At 44.6% G+C, this 20,526-nt stretch overlaps 1 protein-coding gene across 11 annotated transcripts in view; it reads right to left on the reverse strand.

Moving 5' to 3' along the window:
- Nucleotides 1-20,526, reverse strand: part of CELF4 (CUGBP Elav-like family member 4) — an 866,187-nt gene that overhangs the window by 62,566 nt on the left and 783,095 nt on the right. For 7 of the 11 annotated variants that reach the window (XR_012656054.1, XR_012656052.1, XR_012656051.1 and 4 more), the window contains exon 11: nucleotides 13,749-13,892. Coding sequence is in view for 2 of the 11 variants with exons in the window: in XM_032779828.2 (XP_032635719.1) it covers nucleotides 13,749-13,892 (144 nt within the window). In the remaining 9 variants the exon portion in view is untranslated. The remainder of the gene's footprint in view (nucleotides 1-13,748; nucleotides 13,893-20,526) is intronic. The other 4 variants (XR_012656059.1, XR_012656058.1, XR_012656057.1 and 1 more) reach the window with 1 other exon arrangement.

Consider the following 20,526-nt stretch of genomic DNA (forward strand, 5'->3'; position numbering starts at 1 on the left):
TACTGATGCAATCTCTTTACATCACAATACCAAGAAGCATGTCTCCTCTATTCCACAAAGAGACAAACCCCAAATACAAGGAAACAGAAATGATTCTATCTCTCTTCCCCCTCCCACCAATTCTCTGGTGCTGCAGAGCTTTACCCTCCGTAGATCTAACACAAAGAGAATTTCCCTCCCTTTTGTTCCTTAGCCTACCCAGAGAGAAAACTCAAACAAGTCTTAAAAAGAAAGCTTTATATAAAAAAGAAAGAAAAGACACATGAACATGATCTCTGCATCAAGCTGACAATACAGAGCTATTGCTTAAAAGAAAAATATGAATAAACGGCCTTATTCAAAAAGAGATACAATTTAAACATTCCAGCAAACTACACACATGTAAATACAGGAAAACAATAACAGCCTATTGTTTTTTCTACCTTTGTACTTACAACTTTGAAACTGAAGATTAGAAGCTTACAGAGAGAAAAGATCCCCTCTTATAGCTGAGAGCCAGACAAAGACACAGACCCAAACATTCCCTCCCCTGAGCTTTGAAAAATCCGGATTCCTGATTGGTCCTCTGGTCAGGTGTTTGGTTCTCTTTGTTAACCCTTTACAGGTGAAAGAAACATTAGCCCTTAGCTATCTATTTATGACACCACCCTGAACACAACTCAGGTTCCTTGGACTGCTCTTGCCAGTTGTTCTCACAAGAGCAGGCTGAGTCTATTCTCACTGCCCTCACCCAGCTGAGAGCATCCATAACCACACTTCGCTTGCCAGGCTTATGGTGACCGGTGAACGTTTATTCAGACAGTTTGCAAATCCACTTCCCCAGGTGTCCTTCTGGGTGGTGCTTCATTACACGGCACTGTGATCTGTGTATACTGTGAATTCTGTATCTAGTAACTAGGGATGATAGGCTTCAAGGCCTCTGCGATAGCCAGGCACTCCAGTTCTGCAGCTGAATACTTGGTTTCCCTCTTACATAACCTGTGACCTCCACAAGCTTCCAGTCTGCACCTACCATGCTCATCAATTTGTTCCAGTGCAAATTTGATAGCAGTCTTTGAGGCATCACAGGTTGTCATGAGTGGCTAGGGCACATCTGGGAATTTAAGCACAGCATAGTGAAAAAGTCCTTCCTTCAGTGACTCAAATGCTTTCTAGTATTTCTCTGTCCAGACAAAACTGCCTTTTTTTTTCTTTTTTTTTTTACAAATTTCTTGAAGAATCTGCAGTGGACTACAAACCATTGTATGTCCTTCAAGTCTGTAGGAACCTTCCAGTACTTTATAACATTCAATTCCAACACGTTCTTACTGACTATATGTCCTAGGAAAGTGATGCGACTCCTTGCAAACTGACATTGGTTTCCTGCACATTTAAATCCTGACTTCTTAAAAAGCTTTAGAACCCTTTCCACTGGTACCAGAAGTTCCTCCTGTGTTTTATGGACACAGATTAAGTCATCTAAATATGTGGGGATATCGTCAATTCCCAAAATTTGGGTTCAGTGATTTACTACCCTCTGAAACATGCCTGGCACCTTCATGCATCCAAAAGACATTCTGCAGAATTGAAACAGTTCATAGAGTGTCATAAGGCAGTTTTTTCTTCATCCTCAAGTGTCAGTTTAATCTGATAGTATCCAGATATCACATCAAAACTACTAAAATATTTTTCTCTTAACATTTTATCTAGTGGGTCTGCTACGTGCAGATGTGGGTAGCTATCTGGAACCTTCTGTGTATTAAGTCTCCTGTAGCCAGTGCATATCCTCGTCTCCGTTTGGCTTCTTCACAGTTACAACTGTCAGGCTATCCTCCAGCATGCAAATTTAGCTTCTCTTTCACTGTGGCCTGGTACACCAGGGGAATCCAATATGGGGGCTACTTCACAGGAACACTCTCTGGCCTAAACACAATCTGATGTTGCACCCCATCAGATCTGCCAAGCTCGTCATTATTCCTGGAAGAGCGGCTGTTCTAATTGCTCACTTTAATTGCCTTCTATGGATGCTTCTGTCAAGTCAATTTCCAGCTCTTTTACTGATTGGGCTGCTTCACAGCTCTTGATCTCTGTCCCTCTGAAAGGCTTTGAAAAACCAGTTACACTCTCCCCATGGTCTGATCTTTCACTAATTGAACTTCCTAGTCAGTCACATTAATTGGTCTTACTCCAGAACTCCCTCTTTGGTCCAGCTTGAAACAGAATTCCGCTACGCAGCCATCCTGACTGCATATTTGTAGCTTCAAACACTCCTATACATTCACCACAGCAGTCCTTTATCCTTAGGGGTATTATTGCATGATGACCCAGCTTCACCACAAATTTTTTCTGAGACACCACCAAGAGCAGTTCATCTGTCATCCTGAAGGCATGGCGGAGACACCTTTAAGGCCGCAAAAGTTGCTCCCCAGAGTCCACACTTCCTCCTACTCACCTTCTGCAGGGGTATCTGAATATTGTCCGGGGACAAGTGTGTTCTATTGACACCTGTGACAGGGTGGAACTCATCACTCTGGTGCCACCTGCTGGCTGTCATGGGAATTAGCTCACCTTGCCAGTGCATCCTCTTCTGGTGGTGTGTTGCTGCCGTCACTTCTCCTCTAGGAGCCATGTGGTTCCCAGGACTGCAGTGACACAACCCTCCATCTGTGTTGTACTCTGTGCTTCCCGCTTCCGGGGGAATGTCACAGTCCCTCAGTCCAGACATTTCCTCTGTGGCAAGAGAAGGCGGCAGGTGGGAGGGGAGTGACTGAAGCTGCTCTGCTCTGCAGCCCTTCTTATATGGACCATTCCAACACTGATTGGCTGCTCCTTGCAGCCCCTCTCTAATTGGATGCCTCCTGTGCAGCCTTCCCAGGGCTCTAATAACCCCGCATGGGCCAGTGTGGGGCACATGCCCTATCATGACATCCCAGGACGACTTATGATGCTCTCAAATGAAATCCACTTCCAGTACAACATCACTAGAAATATTGGTCACCACAACAAAAAATCCTTTTAGGATTCAGAGACCCCAAATTCAGGGAGAGTTGAGTTTCTCCTGATATCAGTAGTGGCTGATTATTAATAGTCACTAATTTAACTCCTGGAGTACAAATTTTCTTCCCTTCAGCACTGGGTGTTCCCATGGATCAGACTTATCTCAGATCCCGAGTCCAACAGGATTGTGGTTTTTCTAGCTGTTGATGTCCCCAGACCCAGACTAACCAGTAGCTCTTCACATTGGCCATTCTAATAGTTGATGATGGTGGCCCTACTGCTTCAGCAACTTCTAGTTTCCCAGGTGTGGCTTCCCTCTCCTCTGGCAAATCTGTCTCCATTGACCGCTCCCCTCAGCATCATGTCCCCAAATGTCATAGAATCACAGACTACCAGGGTTGGAAGGGACCTCAGGAAGTCAACTAGTCCCACCCCCTGCTCAAAGCAGGACCAATCCCCAGTCAGATTTTTGCCCCAAATCCCTAAATGCCCCTCTCAAGGATTGATCTCACAACCCTGGGTTTAGCAGGCCAATGCTCAAACCACGCCTGTGGGAGGTCCACTGAAGCCGCGGGACCAGTGGACTCTCCACAGGCATGCCACCGAAGGCACCTTGCCTGCCACTCCCCCAGTGACTGGCAGAGCGCCCCCTGCAGCATGCTGCCCCAAGCACGTGCTTGGCTTGCTGGGGCCTGGAGCCACCCCTGGCCACCAGCCACCGGTGCTCCAGGCAGTGTGGTAAGGGGGCAGGGATCAGGGGAGGTTGAATAGAGGGCAGTGGAGTTTGGGGTGGTGGTCAGGGGTCGGGGATATGCGTAGGGGTTGGGGTGGTCGGGGGGAACAGGGGATTGAATGGGGGCAGGGATCCTTGTGGGGGGCAGTCAGGAATGGGGGGTTGGCTGGGGTGGCAGGGAGCAGTCGGGGCAGGGTTCTGGGGGAAGTTAGGGGACAGGGAGAAGGGGTGGTTGGATGGGGCAGAGGTCCCAGGGGGGCTGTCAGGAATTAGAGGAGGGTTTGGATGGGGTGGCAAGGGTCTGGAGTTGCTCAGGGGATGGAATGGGTGTGTGTGAAAGGGACAGGGGTCCCAGAGGGGCCATCAGGGAAGGGGGGTGGGGTTGGATGGGGCAGGAGTCCTGGGTAGGGCAGACAGGAGGTGGGGACCGGGCCACGACCCCTTCCCCTAACCAGCCCTCCATACAATTTATGAAACCCAATACGGCCCTCAGGCCAAAAAGTTTGCCCGCCCCTGATTTAGATAATGGCTTAGAAAGTACACTTATAAAGTTTGTGGATGACACCAAGCTGGGAGGGGTTGCAAGTACTTTGGAGGATAGGATTAGAATTCAAAATGATCTTGACAAACTGGAGCAATGATCTGAAGTAAATAGGATGAAATTCAATAAGGACAAATGCACTTAGGAAGGAGCAATCAGTTGCACACATACAAAATGGGAATTGACTGTCTAGGAAGGAGCACTGCAGAAAGGGATCTGGGGGTCATAGTGGACCATAAACTAAATATGAGTCAACAGTGTAACACTGTTGCAAAAAAAGCGAACATCATTCTGGGATGTGTTAGCAAGTGTGTTGTAAACAAGACACGAGAAGTAATTCTTCCACTGTTCTCCACACTGATTAGGCCTCAACTGGAGTATTGTGTCCATTTCTGGGTGCCACATTTCAGGAAAGATATGGACAAATTGGAGAAAGTCCAGAGAAGAGCAACAAAAATGATTCAAGGTCTAGAAAACATGAGCTATGAGAGAAGATTAAAAAAACTGAGTTTGTTTAGTTTGGAAAAGAGAAGACTGAGCGGGGACCTGATAACAGTTTTCAAGTGCATAAAAGGTTGTTACAAGGAGGAGGGAGAAAAATAGTTTTTCTTAACCTCTGAGGATAGGACAAGAAGCAATGGGCTTAAATTGCAGCTAGGGAGGTTTAGGTTGGACATTAGGAAAAACTTCCTAACTGTCAGAGTGGTTAAGCACTGGAATAAATTGCCTAGGGGGGTTGTGGAATCTCTATCATTGGAAATTTTTAAGAGCAGGTTAGACAAACACGTATCAGGGATGGTCTAGAAAATACTTAGTCTTGCCATGAGTGCAGGGGACTGGACTAGATGACCGCTCAAGGTCCCTTCCAGTCCTATGATTCTACACTTATAAATAATTTATAAATTGAGGTTTCACATAGGATTCTCTCATGGCAGACGGCGGGGGCAATCCGGGTGCTGTTAGGGCAGCACGCGCGTTTGCGTGGCAGCGGCAATTCAGCGGCAGCTTCTGTCTTCAGCTGGAAGACAGAAGCTGCTGAATTGCTGCCGCAGGCAGCTGAACATAGAAGCTGCCACTGAATTGGCACTGCCGCAGATATGCTCGTGCTGCCCTAATGGCACATGGACTGCCCCCACCGTCCGTGGTGGCAATTCAGCGCACTGCTTGGGGTGGCAAAAACTGCTGCCTCTTGCAGATTGCTGCCCCAGGCACCTGCTTGGAATGCTGGTGCCTGGAGCCAGCTCTGCTTATAGATTGTAATCAAGTCAGCTCTTACCCTTCTCTTTGTTAAGGTCAATAGATGGAGCTCCTTGAGTCTATCACTATAAAGGTTTGTTTTCTAATCCTTTAATCATTCTTGTGGCTCTTCTCTGAATCTCTCCAATTTATTAACATCCTTCTTGAATTGTAGGCACCAGAGCTGGACACAGGACGCCAGCACAAGTGCCAAGTATAGAGGTAAAATAACCTATCTACTTCTGCTTGAGATTTCCCTCTTTAATTTGCATTAGTCCTTTTGCCCATAGCATCACCCTGGGAGCTCATGTTCAGCTGATTGTCCACCACAACTGATTAGCTACCTTTGGTTGCTGGGTTTAGTGTGTGGGTGCCAGGTGGGGTTGGTGGCCTGTGATATGCAAGAGGTCACACTCGGTGAGCTGCTGGTCCCTTCTGGCCTTACACTCCATGACATAATGAACAAGAGTTCTTGTGGCACCTCACAAGTGCTCCTGTTCTTTTTGCAGATACAGACTAACACGGCTGCTACTCTGAAACTTCATGACATTACCCCCAAAGCTTTTTCAGAGTCACTGCTTCCCAGGACAGAGTCCCCAACCTATAAGTGTGGCCTACAGTCTTTGTTCCTCAATGTATACATTTACATTTAGCTATATTAAAATGCATACTGATATAAGAGACTCCAGCATCCTTCTTTCCCCCCACTCCAATGACTCTATTTATCCACAATGGAAGAGCTTCATCAGGAGAGACTGAGAGAGGCCCTCCCCCATCAGAATATCCAATAGCTCAGGGTTAGGCACTCACCTGAAATATAGCAGATCCCTGTTCAAATCCCTTTTTCCTGCTTAGGTGGAGGGGGCATTTGAACCAGGGGTCTTTCACATCCTAAGTCAATAAACTAACCACTAGGCTAAATGTTATAGAAATGCAGGATTGGAAGTGACCTCAGTAGGTCATCTAATTCAGTTCCCTGCTCTGAGGCAGGACTATATACAATCTAGATCATCCTTGCAGGTGTTTTGTCTAACCTGTTCTTTAAAACCTCCAATGATGGAGATTCGACAACCTCCCCTAGGTAATTTGTTCCAGTGTTTAACCACCCTGACAGTTAGGAAGTTTTTCCTCATGTCTAACTTAAATCTCCCTTGCTGCAATTTAAGCCTATTACTTCTTGTCCTGTGCTCAGTGGATAAGAAGAACAATTTATCACGCTCCTCGTTATAACAACCTTTCACATACTTGAAGACTGCTATCATGCCCCCCTTCTTCAGACTAAAAAAAACCAACAACATTTTTTTCAATTTAGATCTTTAATCATTTTTGTTTCTCTCCTCTGGACTTCAATTTGTCCACATCTTTTCCAAAGTGTGGTGCCCAGAAGTGGACACAATACTCCAGATGAGCATTTATCAGCGCGGCATAGAGTGGAAGAATTATTTCTTGTGTCTTGGTTACAACACTCCTGCTAATCCAGCCCAGAATGATGTTTGCATTTTTTGAAACAGTGTCACACTCTTGAGTCATTTAGTTTATGATCCACTATGATACCCCAATCCTTTTCGGCAATACTCTTTCCTAGACACTCATTTCCCATTTTGTATTTGTGCAATTGATTGTTCCTTCCTAAGTGGAGTACTTTGCATTTGACCTAACTGAATTCCTCCTATTTCTCCAGGTTGTCAAGATCATTTTGAGTTCTAATCCCGTCCTCCAAAGCGCTTGCAACCCCCACTGCCTGATATCATCTGCAAACTTTATGAGGGAAGTAGGGTGACCAGATAGCAAGTGTGAAAAATCAGGACGGGGCTGGAGGGTAATAGGAACCTATATAAGAAAAAGACCCAAAAATCGGGACTGTCCCTATAAAATCGGGTCATCTGGTCAACCTAGAGGGAAGTTTATATAAGGGAAGTCCTCCTCCTTCCCCTGTAATTCATCCCAGCTGTTTTGTGGGACCTCACCTGAGGGGCCCGATTTGGTAAGCAGCTCAATGTCTATTTCCCCCTGTTTTGTGAATTGCTCCTAGGTGGGAGTTAGGCCCCTGGATATTGACAAGGAAGCTGCTGTGTGTATGCTCAGAAACAGAAACTTAGGTGCCTAGGGAACTTTTACTGCAAAAACGTAGGTGGCAATTGAGTTTAGGCACCTACAGGATTTCAGTGGGAGTTTTGTGCACCACCATGGTCCTGAAATGGGAACATTGTGCATTCAGGCCTAAGTACTGAGGAATGTACACTGTGCACTGGTTACCCTGGGTGACAGGGGAGGCAACCTAACGGCGTCAATCTCTAGCTTCGGTGACAAGTATCAGAGGGGTAGCCGTGTTAGTCTGGATCTGTAAAAGCAGCAAAGAGTCCTGTCTGTTAGTCTATGAGGTGCCACAAGACTCTTTGCTAGCTTCGGTGAATGTATGAAAAAGATGTAAATTGCTGTCTAGTGTTTCTTATTCATAGAGTATAACGCCAGATGGGTCCCCTGTGATCACTTAGTCTGACCTCTTCTATAACAGAAGCCCTAGGACTTCCCTGAATTAATTCTTCTTTGAACTAATGCACAGCTTTTAGGAAAAGATCCAATGGGCTGAACAAATCTTGGCTCACCTCTGATCTGCTAAGATGCATTTCAGTTGTTTGATAAATGTTCCCTGCTTCTCACTGTGTCTCCTCTCCCTATTCCCAACATTGTCCCTTCTGCCAGCCCACATCTAACACTCGAGTCAGCCTCTCAACTAATTTTCACCAACTGCCCTTGAAAATAAAAGAAGCTCCTGATGTCTCAAATGTTGCATGCAGTATTTCAGCCATCACAGGGATCTCCTCCCACCTTATATCCCTCCTGCTGCGCAGTGCTCTGGGAAGTTCTAAGCTACTCGGGGCAGGATGTCTGCTCTTTGTTCAGTTCATTTACGTCCTGCGCATCACTGCACCTCTGTATACTGCAACATACGTATAATAATCATAGAGATGATGACAGATTTGCCTCTTTTATGCCAAACCTTGTGAAAAATACTGAATGATCTTACAGCAACAATAACTAGAACTGGTTGAGAAATGAAAAAAAAATGTTGCTTTTTTTTTAAACTTTTCATAAAAAATGTAATCACAATTTTGTTTTTTTGACAAATTTAACCATTCTATAAACTGGTTAAACAGGCCTTTTTTCATGCAAAATAAAATAAATTAAAAAAAAAACACCATTGGTCTCAATTTCAATTTTTTTGACCAGATTGAGGGATGACATTTTTGTCATATAAGCACTGAGTATTTATTATTATTTGTTCGATCTGGTCCCAGCAGAATCATATTTTATTATAAGTGGAGATATGAGAACCTCTTCATTCACAGGGAAAGGTCTCTTCTTGTTCAGTGCACCATAAGAAGTATAGAGGGGCAAGGTAAAAAGAGATGGGTGAATGATCCCATATAGAACTCTAGACTCCTGCTGGAAAAACACAACTGAGATTTGAGCAGGCATGTTTTTGTATGGTGCATGGTAAAGAGCACAAAGCTGCTGCAATCCAATGCAAGTGGATACTATGGGAGAAACGTTGAGTGCTAGGCATAGCATCCTGAACTATAAAGTTAAACCCTCTCCACAGCCACTCTATGGCTTATAAAAACACAGGGTAAAAAACGGAACATGGAGTGGCTGTTGCTGAGATATGGAGATAAATCAACATATCAGCATGCAAATTCAATGGAAATTTTAATTTTTCAGTTTGATTTTAATTAAAAAAATCAGTTTTTCGCATCAAAAAATCAAAGATGTTTACCGAAAACCAAAATTTTATTTAACCTAAAAAGGATTTTTTAAATACTAATCTTTCTTCTTTCTTTCTTTTGGAAACAGTTTTTGAAAACCAAATATGTTTTGTTTTTTTTTTTATGAAAAAGTAAAAAAAAAAAAAAATTCTCAGGAAGTACAAAGAACGAAAAAAATTCAGTGCAAAATAATTGTCATTTTTCAACCATTTCTAATTATCATATCTAAATACTCACTACTGCCATATCTGTGTAACAACAAACTGCAAATCAGAGACCAGTAGAACTGCCAACTGCAAACATTCAAAAATCAAGAGGTTTGCTTAAAATCATGAGCCTTTTAAAAATAACTTTTGAATTCTTTTTTTATTATGTCTGCTCTGGTAATGTTTTCAAGCTTTTCTCTGCAACGATGAGGACAAATATTTACTTTAAAAAAAAGAAAGTGGAGACATTCCTAATCACATGCCTCCAGGAGCTGGAACTTTAAGAAAAGCACCCAATATTCTGAGATTCACAATTAAATCATCAGGTTTGGCAACACTATAAGCATGGAAGCAAATTCTCTGTCTCGCAAAGACAGTGTGGGGGGTACTAGGTATTTATCGCCATGCACCAACTGTTTCTGACCAGCACTCTTCATGCTGCAGTTTTCCTCACCTGCATACCACTGGCTCCCACAAAAGATTAACATTTTTTCCCACCCTTACAGCAACAAAGGAAATCAAAGAAATCCCTTTCCAGTTAGTGCCTGATTTACCGTCTCGATAACATTCACTGCTGTACACCCCTCTTTATCACTACCCACCTCGCAAATGTTAGCAGGCTGACAACTTGCTCCAGGGATGTTTCTCCACATTGCTTCTTTCATCCAGGCGTACCTATGCAGGATGATTTTGTTGCTCTCTTTCTACACATTGTGTTCACATACTATCAAAAGGATCAGGGTAGATGATCTAAGGCAAATTTTCACTACTAGCTTTCCAAGTAAACTGCCCTGATATCATGTCCTATGGGTACAGCGCAGGAAGATCTGGGATGTGGCTGATGAGTCTTTCATGCAGTTGGGATGTAATGAAAGTGCTCTGTACATGTGTATAACTTTAAGGTAAACCTATCCCTCTCCTTAGCACGGTGACCTCTGGCCTCCAGAGCTGGGTGTAGCAAGAAGAACCAAAAATCCAAACCAAAAAAACTTGCCCTGCATGAAGCCTGCAGCAGGGGTGGAGTCCGAACAGCCTAGCCATGGTTGCTGTTGTTTCCTATATCCCTTATCACCTAGATGTGCTGTTAAATTTAGAGGCCATTTCTGAATGGTGAATGTGATAAGCCTCAAGACCCCATAACCTGCTCTTTTCTGAGCATGACTATACAGGCAGCACATTGTTTTCTTGCTCTCTCTCTCTCATTTGGGTTCTAGGCCAGGAAATCAGCAGAAAGGGTGGCAACTGATACCCTGTTCTTCATGACATGCACAAAAGTAACTTGCACACCCTGCGCTGTCATCACTGGACAAATCAGATAATGCAACTGCCTTCAGCTGCTCTAGGCAACAAGATGGAGAATTCAAAACTTTCAGTCCCAAAAGGTGAAGACCAAAGGTTTGATGCCACAGGCCTAATTCACTGTGTCTTGTGTGGCTACGAAGATTTTCTCCATCACTGCAGGTGGTTTCAGGAGACCTGGCAGGATGTCTTTCCTCCCTCAAGGCCCATAAGAGGGGGGATTAAAGGAAAAACAGTTTGGTGACTTGCTGTGTACTCACCATATGTAAAAACAGCAAAAGGGCCAGCTCCCAGTAAGTAAGCGCTAAGGAGAGCTGTTTGGGAAGTGAGTTTTGTTCCCAAGACAACACTTAGATGAATTTTTTTTAACCAAAGATTTTGGGCTTTTGTTGGGAAAAACAAACAAAACGAAATGCATACGTTGATTTGTTTTGCTTTTGTTTTTGGTATCTGAAAAGTGAAATGTTCTGTCAGAAAACCAAGAATTTTTCAATCAAATATAGTCAAAATTGGATATTTCCTGTAGGAAAAGCAATGTTCTGTTGAAAAAAATGTTGCATGAAAAACATGGTCCAGCTCTAGGTCCACTGAAAGCAGCAAATAGACTGAGGACTTGATTCTCTGGACTTTTGCACTGCTGTAAAACTGGCAGATTTGGCAAGCTGGAAATTCCCTATATGTAGGGGCAAACCTTGTGTGGTATAGACCAAATGCAACTGCTGTATGCCACTGCCATACCCCTAGTTCTGGGGCTAAGGGGCAAGGCCCAGGGAATGGTGAAAATCCCTCTTTTTTGGCTATCACTGGCTACTAGAATGGCCCCTCTTGGCTACCTAGGCAGCCAAGCTTAATTCAGAAAGGATGTTCTAACTTATGCCAAGGGTCCCAGCATTGTCTGGAGCTGAGAATCGCGTCCTGAGAGCCTAAATAAAGTTACCAAGCTTCTCTCCTTGTTTTTTGCTGGACTTGGGGACTAAACACCTGAGTGGAACCTTTTTACTTATAGGCTGGGAGAACCTCGTTACCTACAAGTATTTTGGTGGTTACTGTGCCAGTGGATTGCTAAATGGGTTGTGGTTTTAGGTTTCATCCTCTCTGTAACATACAGTAAATAAATATTTGCATTCTCCTCCTATTACATTGCAGCTATCATCTTTTTCATCCAGCGATCTCCAAGCACTGCATAAATATCAATGAATACCGGCACATGAGCTAGGTGTGTGTGACTATCCCCATGTCACAGATTAGTGACTAAATCACAGTGCCAGGACTGGATAGAGATGAGAAGAGAACAGAGAGAAATCTGAACCCTGCACTCTAGACCTCCAGATGATCCTCCCACCTCAGTGGGCCTGATTCTCATCTCACTTACTCCACTGCCACACTTCCATTAACATCAACTGAGTTCCCTCTGCTCTACACTTCTGTCAGTAGGAGGAGAACCAGGTCCATTATTTCTCTATACAGAAGAGCATGGAGACAGCCATCTCACTGCCAGACGCTCCAACTTGACTGTCCCATGCTATGGATACCATCAGCACGTTATCTGTTGTTGACTCCTAGAAGTAGGCTGGTCCTCCCATTTAGGCAGGACACCACTGGGGCTGTAAAATGAGAAGGAACTGGGACTGAGTCACAAGTGTAATGCTTATTTGAAATCCCCCAAGATGAATCCTCATACTGGGCCTCTGCACGCTCCGTGCCCAAGACTTCATGAGAGCAGAAGGGCGTGAAGCTAACAATTGCTGGCTGAGATGAACACTGTGTTCCCTCCCATTATGAGGCGCTCAATGGTCTGTCCAAAATTGCATTCAGATGCTCTCTGGATGGCCAGAAAGAATTGTATAGATTAGCGGATGTTGGGGCCACGAACTCCTGCTAGCTAGTCAGTCCAAGCCAGCTGACTGCTATCAGCATGACGCTGATTTCCAGTGGGAAACCAGCCAAGAGAAGTTGGCAGGATTGTCTGAGAGGGAAAGGTGGAGGAGACAAGGGAGGAAACAGGCAAGGGAGGCATGGTGTGGAGATTGACAGCAGCATCAAAACAAAAAGAAAATAAAATCTGACATGTGGAAGGATCCCCCAGAAGCTGGCTCCAGACCAGCGGCAGGCAGAGAATCCTCTGCGTCATGGCAATTAAAAAAAATAGTTTGCCCCATTGCACCTCTCAAAGGGCATGCGTGCAAAGAGCAAGGGACAGCAGGGAACCACATGGCAGATACCAGTGGTGAGCGCGGGGACATCAGAGAGAAAGTGCACCCTGAGAAACACCTACCACCCCTGGAAACTGCGGTTCGGAGGGCGGGGAATGGTGAGGAGAGGTACATGGATGAACGTGGACAGGGTCCCTCTCTGCCCCGCAACTGCACTGGAGTGTGACATTTACAGCAGCATGATAAGAATTTGAGATGGGGAGGGGAGATCCTGCAGAGAATTCAAACAGATATCACATGTCTGCCTGCTGGCAGGGCCCTGAAGCAGACCTCTCTTAGTGGCTTACATTCAGAAGGTCAGATCTTTAACTAAGAGAAATAAGCATGGCTCCCCTACACTCTAATGCATTACACCAGCTGGGGATCTGGCCCAGAGAGCCTTTCTTTCCCCCCAGTGCCTGATTTTCCTCCCCCTAAGGCACTGTACTTTCTCGCCCAACCAACCCCGCTGCCACAAACCCATCCCCCGACCCCACCAGCTTCTCTCCAAACGTTTGTTTTTTTAACTGATGCCACCCAGTGGGTTGGATTTTTCTCCCCTGTAGCCAGCAGCCGAAGCATCCACCTGCTAGCCACCTTCCAAACCTTAGTCTCTGAGCCGTGCACACAGTTCTGAGCATGAGACGATTAAGTGGAGGGGGAAGGGAGAAAATAGTATCGACAGAAGTAAATCGAGAAATCAAAAAACGTAAGCAAAGAGAAAGCAGTTCGAAAGGCAAAGTGTTCAGAGAAAGCCCTTTCCTGGATGAATCTAATTGTTTTGTTATCTTTACCCACCAAAGCATTTACTTTGGTTTGTCGCCCGATCCACAAACACTTTCGAGGAGATGACATTACCGAAAGGCAGGAACATCTGCATCAGCTCAGCATCCCCAAACTCCTGGGGCAGATGGTAGATAAACAGGTTACAGCCCTCTGGTCCTGCAGGTGAGACGGGAAAGAGAAGAAGGGAGGAGATTTGAATAAAGAGTACCTGGATTGGACATGCCTCTCTCTCTCCTCTCACCTACCCTCTGCTGGGGTGGAATGCTCCACACCAGCATATTCTCTAGCAGTACTTCTGTACAGTCTATGTTTTAAATGCTTCCACCACTTCCTTTGGCAGACTGCTAAGATCTTGCCACTAGACCTCCTCAGCAGAAGGGATCAGGCAGTGGGGATCAACTTCCACAGGTGTTTTGGCTAATCCAGGATCTGACCCATCAAATGACCAAAGTGATATTTACAACAGCTGCCTACCCTCCCTCCAAAAAAAACCTCACCCCAAGCCAAGATTTTTATGACTAGAGAAGGGAGGAGACCAGGAGACCCCACGGGGACCTTGCTATGCCAATCTAAGCAACCTGCCAAGTGATCAAATACTACAGCCATGGCATTAGCACAGAACTGATAGCTAGGTAGCTAGATAGAGTGGCATGTATGGAGATGGAAAGAAAGCAGCTTTTCCTGGTATTCCGTTCAGAATTTTTCTTTGTTTCGTTCATTCTCATTAATCTTAGTTTTACCTCCCCCTCTGCATCCATCTCCTTGGACCACTCTGAATGGTCCCCCTCCCTTCCTCCCTCCCTGGTGTTCTAATAGGCGGAAGGTCAGTCATCGTTCTCAAACAGCTATTGAGGCGATCGGTGATGGTGAGTGGAGACAGACACACAAACACATGGAATTCTACATTCAGCCACCTGACTCTCTGCCCAAACTCAGACAGAACCTGGCCAAGGCTGAAACCCTGAAGCCCACCCTGAAGAATGACCCCCCGCCCAATACAGAAATTCATATTCTACACATTGTTTCCAGGCAGGGACCCGCCATTCTCTTTCTGGGGCTGGAATAGATGCTAGAGCAAGAATTCCGGCAGCCTTCTGCAGCATGCAGTAGACTCTAACCTGGAGCTGGTTGGGAAAATTGTGATAGAGCAGTTTTCCATTGGAAAACACAGTTTGGTTAAAATGAAAATGCTTTGAAAAATCACATAGATTTCACTGAAATTTTGTTTCAGAAAAAAAGGAGGGGTGGGGGTGGAAAAGCTCCAACAGTGTCGAAACTTCATGTTTTTGACATTTTTGGAATGAAACATTTTGATTTTTCTCTTCAAAATGACTTTTCATTTCAAGTTATGTAATGTATTGTAATTTATATGATAGAATTAAAAAAATCAAAATGGAAATGAAACAGAAAATTTCATTTTGGATCAATCAAGACATTTCAGTTTTGTCAAAATGGAAAGTTTCAATTGATCTCAAATGAATTGACTATTTTGGTATTTTCTTTCGTGGACCATTTTGAAATGTTCAGGTTTCGTCCTGATTTGGAAGTAAAATGTCGCAATCCCGAACTCCTCCATGAAATAGAATTTCTTGTTTCTGCCCTGTTCTACTCTTAAGAACATAAGAACAGCCGTATCAGGTCAGACTGATTGTCCATCTAGCCCTGTTTTCTGTCTTCCAACAGTGGCCAATGCCAGGTGCTTCAGAGGGAATGACCATCATGGGGCAATAACTGAGTGATCCATCTCCTGTTGTCCAGGCCTAGCTTCTGGCAATCAGAGGTTTAAGGACAGCGAGAGCCCGCGGTTGTATCCCTGACCATCTGCTAAAGCCATTGATGGACCTTAGCCTCCATGAATTTATCTAGTTCTTATTTGAACCCTGTTATACTTTTGACCTTAACCCCAAAGGTAGTTCAGTTTTGCTAACCAGTGTATGGGAGGGCCAATTCCTCTGCATGCTTTTGGGGATGCTCGCCTAGCACCCAGCTGTGCTCTCAATCCTGATTGTGAGAAAGACACAAAGGGTGAGGGAGAAGATCTGTGTGTCTCCCTTTACCACCACTATACACCTATCTGACCCAGCAAAACAGGGCTTCTGTCATTTATTGCTGGAGCACAGTGCAAGTGGGGAAAGAAAAGGATTTTAATGCTCTCACTTTCTTCATCAGGGCATAATTATAGTGTCATAACACAGCAAATTACAACTTTGCCTTTCCTGTTAGGGAGGGGAGTTCGCCTAGCCGCTCCCACCTTTTATTGGCCATTACTCATTCCCCTGCCTGGCAGGATAAGTACGGTGAAGTCAGGATTCTGACAGATGCCCATTTAAAGCTCATTAAAATTCCTGGGCCTCAGCATGATTGAAGTCACAGGCTCTCCACATTTCCTTTTGGATTAATGGAAAATGAAGCCCTAATGAATATTTGCTAAGCACAGTTTTCCCCACTAATTTGCTAAAAGGACTGTCAGGACGGAACAGCTGATCCTTTGCATTTCATGCATTTCCTAGAGGTTGCGAGGTTGGTGCAGAGTTTATTCCATATGCGGGCATGCCAGTGCACCAGGGTAATTAACTAATTAGGCACCCGGTCGTCTGCTTAGCTAAATTACTTTTGAACCTGAGTGGCCACCCTAATTCATACAAAGATTTACCCTACATCTGTACCTTCTTCAGGTTATCCCCTCCCTTCTGTAGTGACTGCTGTTCAATCTCCAGGAAAGAGAGATGCAATTTCTTGGGTGCTGGCTGGTGAGTCTTGCCCACATGCTCAGGGTTTAGCTGATCGCCATATTTGGGGTCGGGAAGGAATTTTCCTCCAGGGCGGATTGGCAGGGGCCCTGGAGGTTTTTCGCCTTCCTCTGCAGCGTGGGGCATGGGTCGCTTGCTGGTGGATTCCCTGCAGCTTGAGGTCTTCAAACCACAATTTTGAGGATTTCAATAACTCAGTCATGGGTTAGGGGTTGTTATAAAAGTGGATGGGTAGGGTTCTGTGGCCTGCCTTGTGCAGGAGGTCAGACTAGATGATCATATTGGTCCCTTCTGACCTATGAGTCTATGAGTCTATGAGTAATTCAGTTCAGTTCAATGAAACTTTATTGCAGAGGTCGGCAAAAAAAAACCAAAAAATTCAATTCAGTTTTTTTTGAAAAATGCATTTTTTAAGACTTGAAACTGCATCACATTTGACAAATAGCTTTGGTTGAAATTTGTTTTTTGAAAGAATGAAAACCACGTTTTAAGCTTTTAGTTTTGAAACATTTCGTTTTAACTTTTGGTTTCAAATATGACCAATTTTAAAAAGCCCATGCATGCCCGAAAGAGAGGGTGAAAAACACCCAAAATGGCTGAATCAAAATGAAGAACAAAAAAAAAATTCATTTGGAGTCAACCAAATATGTCAACTTGAAATCAATTTTAAAAACCTAAAAAAACAAAAACAAAAACAAAAACTCTTTTCAGTTCAACTTGAAATGTTTCAGCTCACTGGAAATATATATTTTTTTATTTGATGAAAAAAATTAAAAAAAATTATTTTGGTTTAAATTGAACTGGATTTTTATGAGCTCTATTTGCTCAGGAATCTATAAATGTTGCCAAAGCATGAGACGAAGACAGACCTCTTGGGTACCTGCTAGAGGTGGGTGAGACCTCCCAGGAGAGAGATATGGACAGATGCATTTCCTGAAGTCTTGGATATATTGTACTTGAGCGGGAATCCTATCCTGTTGTAATCTGACCTGGGATGTACCTAGCAAAACCTATGAAGTCTTAGAAATAGTTGGTTGAAACAGGGAATGTGGTTCTGAACATTAAACTTCCCCAGGTTTGAAAGTTGGACCCATGGTGTGGAAACCTTTATAAGTTAGGCCTGAAGTCAGCATTGTCTGATTCTACTGTGGGATCAAGCACAAAAGAGGAAGATGGAAGGAAGCAAAGCCCCTACTTAAAGTGCAGCCGTGTTCTGAACTGCTACTGTGACTGTGATACTGAGGAGGTCCACATAGAATCATAGGACTGGAAGGGACCTCGTTAAGTCTTTTAGTCCAGTCCCCTGCACTCACTGATTCTATCTCAGTGAATAAGATCCAATTTGCTCAGTTCTCAAGTCAAGAGAGTCTTTTCTAATTGCCAGCCCTGCAAACTGAAAAAAACTCAGCTGGGATTGTTTGGCTTGTTATATCATCACCATCACCAGCAATAACGATGTGGCAACCAGAATTTAAGTGACAAGCCATTTTTATCTGCCTATCTACCCATTTATCTATATGTCTTCCATCACAAGTAGTAGTTAACCGCCCCCTTGTTGTTAAAGAGATAACAAAACAATCCCTCTCTCCTTTGCCTTATCTGCAGGAGTAAAACTGAAGTGTGTGTGTGTGTGTGTGAGAGAGAGAGAGAGAGAGAGAGAGAGAGTGGAACGTACTGAGAACAAGTTAAATCAAAGAAATGAGTTATATGTTTATTTCTGAATGCTGTTAAGCCCATGGTCTTTATCATCTCTTGTGGCAATGAGTTCCACAGTCTAGGCCCAGCCACTTGGTAAGTTGTATCTCCAATAATCATGAGTTTCCTTCTTACTAGTCAAGAGTTTCATGGTTCCATGGAAGGTAGCTGTCATGGGAAATCAGGGCCACGGAGAGAGAGAGAGAGAGAGAGAGATATCTCCCTTAGTTAAGGCCGCTCTCATGGAGAACTTTGAATATCAGGACAAAGAGCCTGAGATGGACTTTGTATTCAGTGGAGAACTAGTGCGGAGAGACACTGGGTTGTTGTGTATCTGGAGACCTGTGTAGTTGCACTGAGAGTTTAGGGCCACAGAGCAGCTGTTAATGACTCACTGTCATACTGGGAGGGTAAATCTGGTGGAATCCCGCAGGGGTCCCTCCTGGGTCCTGTGCTAGCCAATATTTTCATTAATGACTTGGATAATGGCTTGAAGAGCATGCTTGTAACATTTGCAGATGATACCAAGATGGGATAGGTTGCAATTACTTTGGAGGACAGGATTAGAATTCAAAATTACCTTGACAAATTGGATGATTAGTCTGAAATCAACAAGATGAAATTCAGTAAACATAAGTGCAAAGTATTACACTTAGGAAGGAAAAAGCAAGTGCACAGATGCAAAATGGGGAACAACTGGCTAGGCTTTAGCACTGCTGAAAAGGGCTTGGGGGAGACAGTAGATTACAAATTGCACAGGAGCCAACAATAGGTTGCAAAAAAGACGAATATCATTCTGGGTGTATTAAGAGGAGTGTCGTACGTAAGTCATGGGAGGTAATTGTCCGGCTCCACTCAGCACTGATGAGATCTCAGCTGGGGTGCTATGTCTAGCTCTGGGCTGCTAGAAAAGATGTGGATAAATTAGAGTGAGTCCAGAAGAGGGCAACAAAAAGAAAACCTGATCTATGAGGAAAAGTTAAAAAAACTGAGTATGTTTAGTCTTGAGAAAAGCAGACAGAGGGGACAATCTGATAACAGTCTTCAAATCTGTTAAAGGCTTTATAAAGAGGACGGTGATTAATTGTTCTTCGTGTCCACTGAAGGTAGGACAAGAAGTAATGGGCTTAACCTGCAGTGAGAGAGATTTAGATTAAACATTAAGAAAACTTTCTAACGGTAAGCATAGTTAAGCTCTGGAATAGGCTCCCAAGGGAGGCTGTGGATTTCCTGTCATTCCTCTGGCTTTTTTGCTGCCCAAGGCAAAAAACAACAACCAAAAAAAAAACCCTGCGGCGTGACCGGAGCGGCAAAGCAAGGAGAAAAAAAAAAAAACGTGTGGTGTGGCTGGAGTGGTAAAGCAGGGGGAAAAAAAACAAAAACGGTGCGGCCGGAGAGGCAAAAAAAGGAAAAAAAACAAAACAAAAAAACCTGCGGCACAGCCGGAGCCAGGGTGCAGGGGGACTCCCTGCGCTGCAGACATGCCCTGGCTAGTGGAGGGGAGGGAAAGGGAGCATGGAGGAGAGAGAGAAGAGGAGGATCCAGGGCTTCAGCGGGGCACTCGCCACGCAGCCCCAACTGCCGCGCTGCCTGCTGGGCAGGCTCCCCGCCGCTCTGGTCAGCGGGGAGGGAAGGACGCGGGCTGCTGGGCTTGCTGAAGACCTGGCACTGGCTGGGGCAGATGGAGCGCGCAGCCGGCTCCCAGCAGGGCACTCCCCTCCTCCGCACTGCCGCCCCCTACAGGGCGGCCGGATCGGTGAACCAAAAAAAAGTGGCCGTGCCGCCCTAGCATTTGACAGAAGCCGCCCCATAGAATCTGCCGCCCGAAGCACGAGCTTGCTCAGTTGATGCCTGGAGCTGGCCCTGTCTTGAAGTCCCTTCCAGTCCTTTATGTCTATGATTCTATGAATACTATTTGAGACCTTACATCCCAGTCGTTCCTATTCAGTTCAGTGAGGTTGCAAGTCAGTTCAATGACTAGCTCTTTCCTGGCAGTGTTAATGATATTTTACAAAGCAGGACAGAATCAAGTTCACTCTTCTGTAGCTGCCCTAGCTCTGCTATACTAAAACCTAAATGAGCCGATGTGACTCAAAGACACAGAGGGTGTGATTCTGATCTCACATTGGCGTAACTCCATGGACTTCAAAGTTCTTAATTTACCTCTGTGTAAGTGAGAGGCAAATCAACTCCTCAGGGACTAGAGATGCTGACATTTATACACAGTCACTGTTATGACTATCAATGCACTTTAAGCAGAAATATCCATGATTCAGGCAAAAGGGAAAGCAATAGGATGTAGTGGGAGATGAACGGAAACCATATCATATGCCAATATTTTCTTC

Source organism: Chelonoidis abingdonii, chromosome 6, assembly GCF_003597395.2.
Source record: "Chelonoidis abingdonii isolate Lonesome George chromosome 6, CheloAbing_2.0, whole genome shotgun sequence".
In the NCBI taxonomy this organism is placed as follows: domain Eukaryota; kingdom Metazoa; phylum Chordata; order Testudines; family Testudinidae; genus Chelonoidis; species Chelonoidis abingdonii.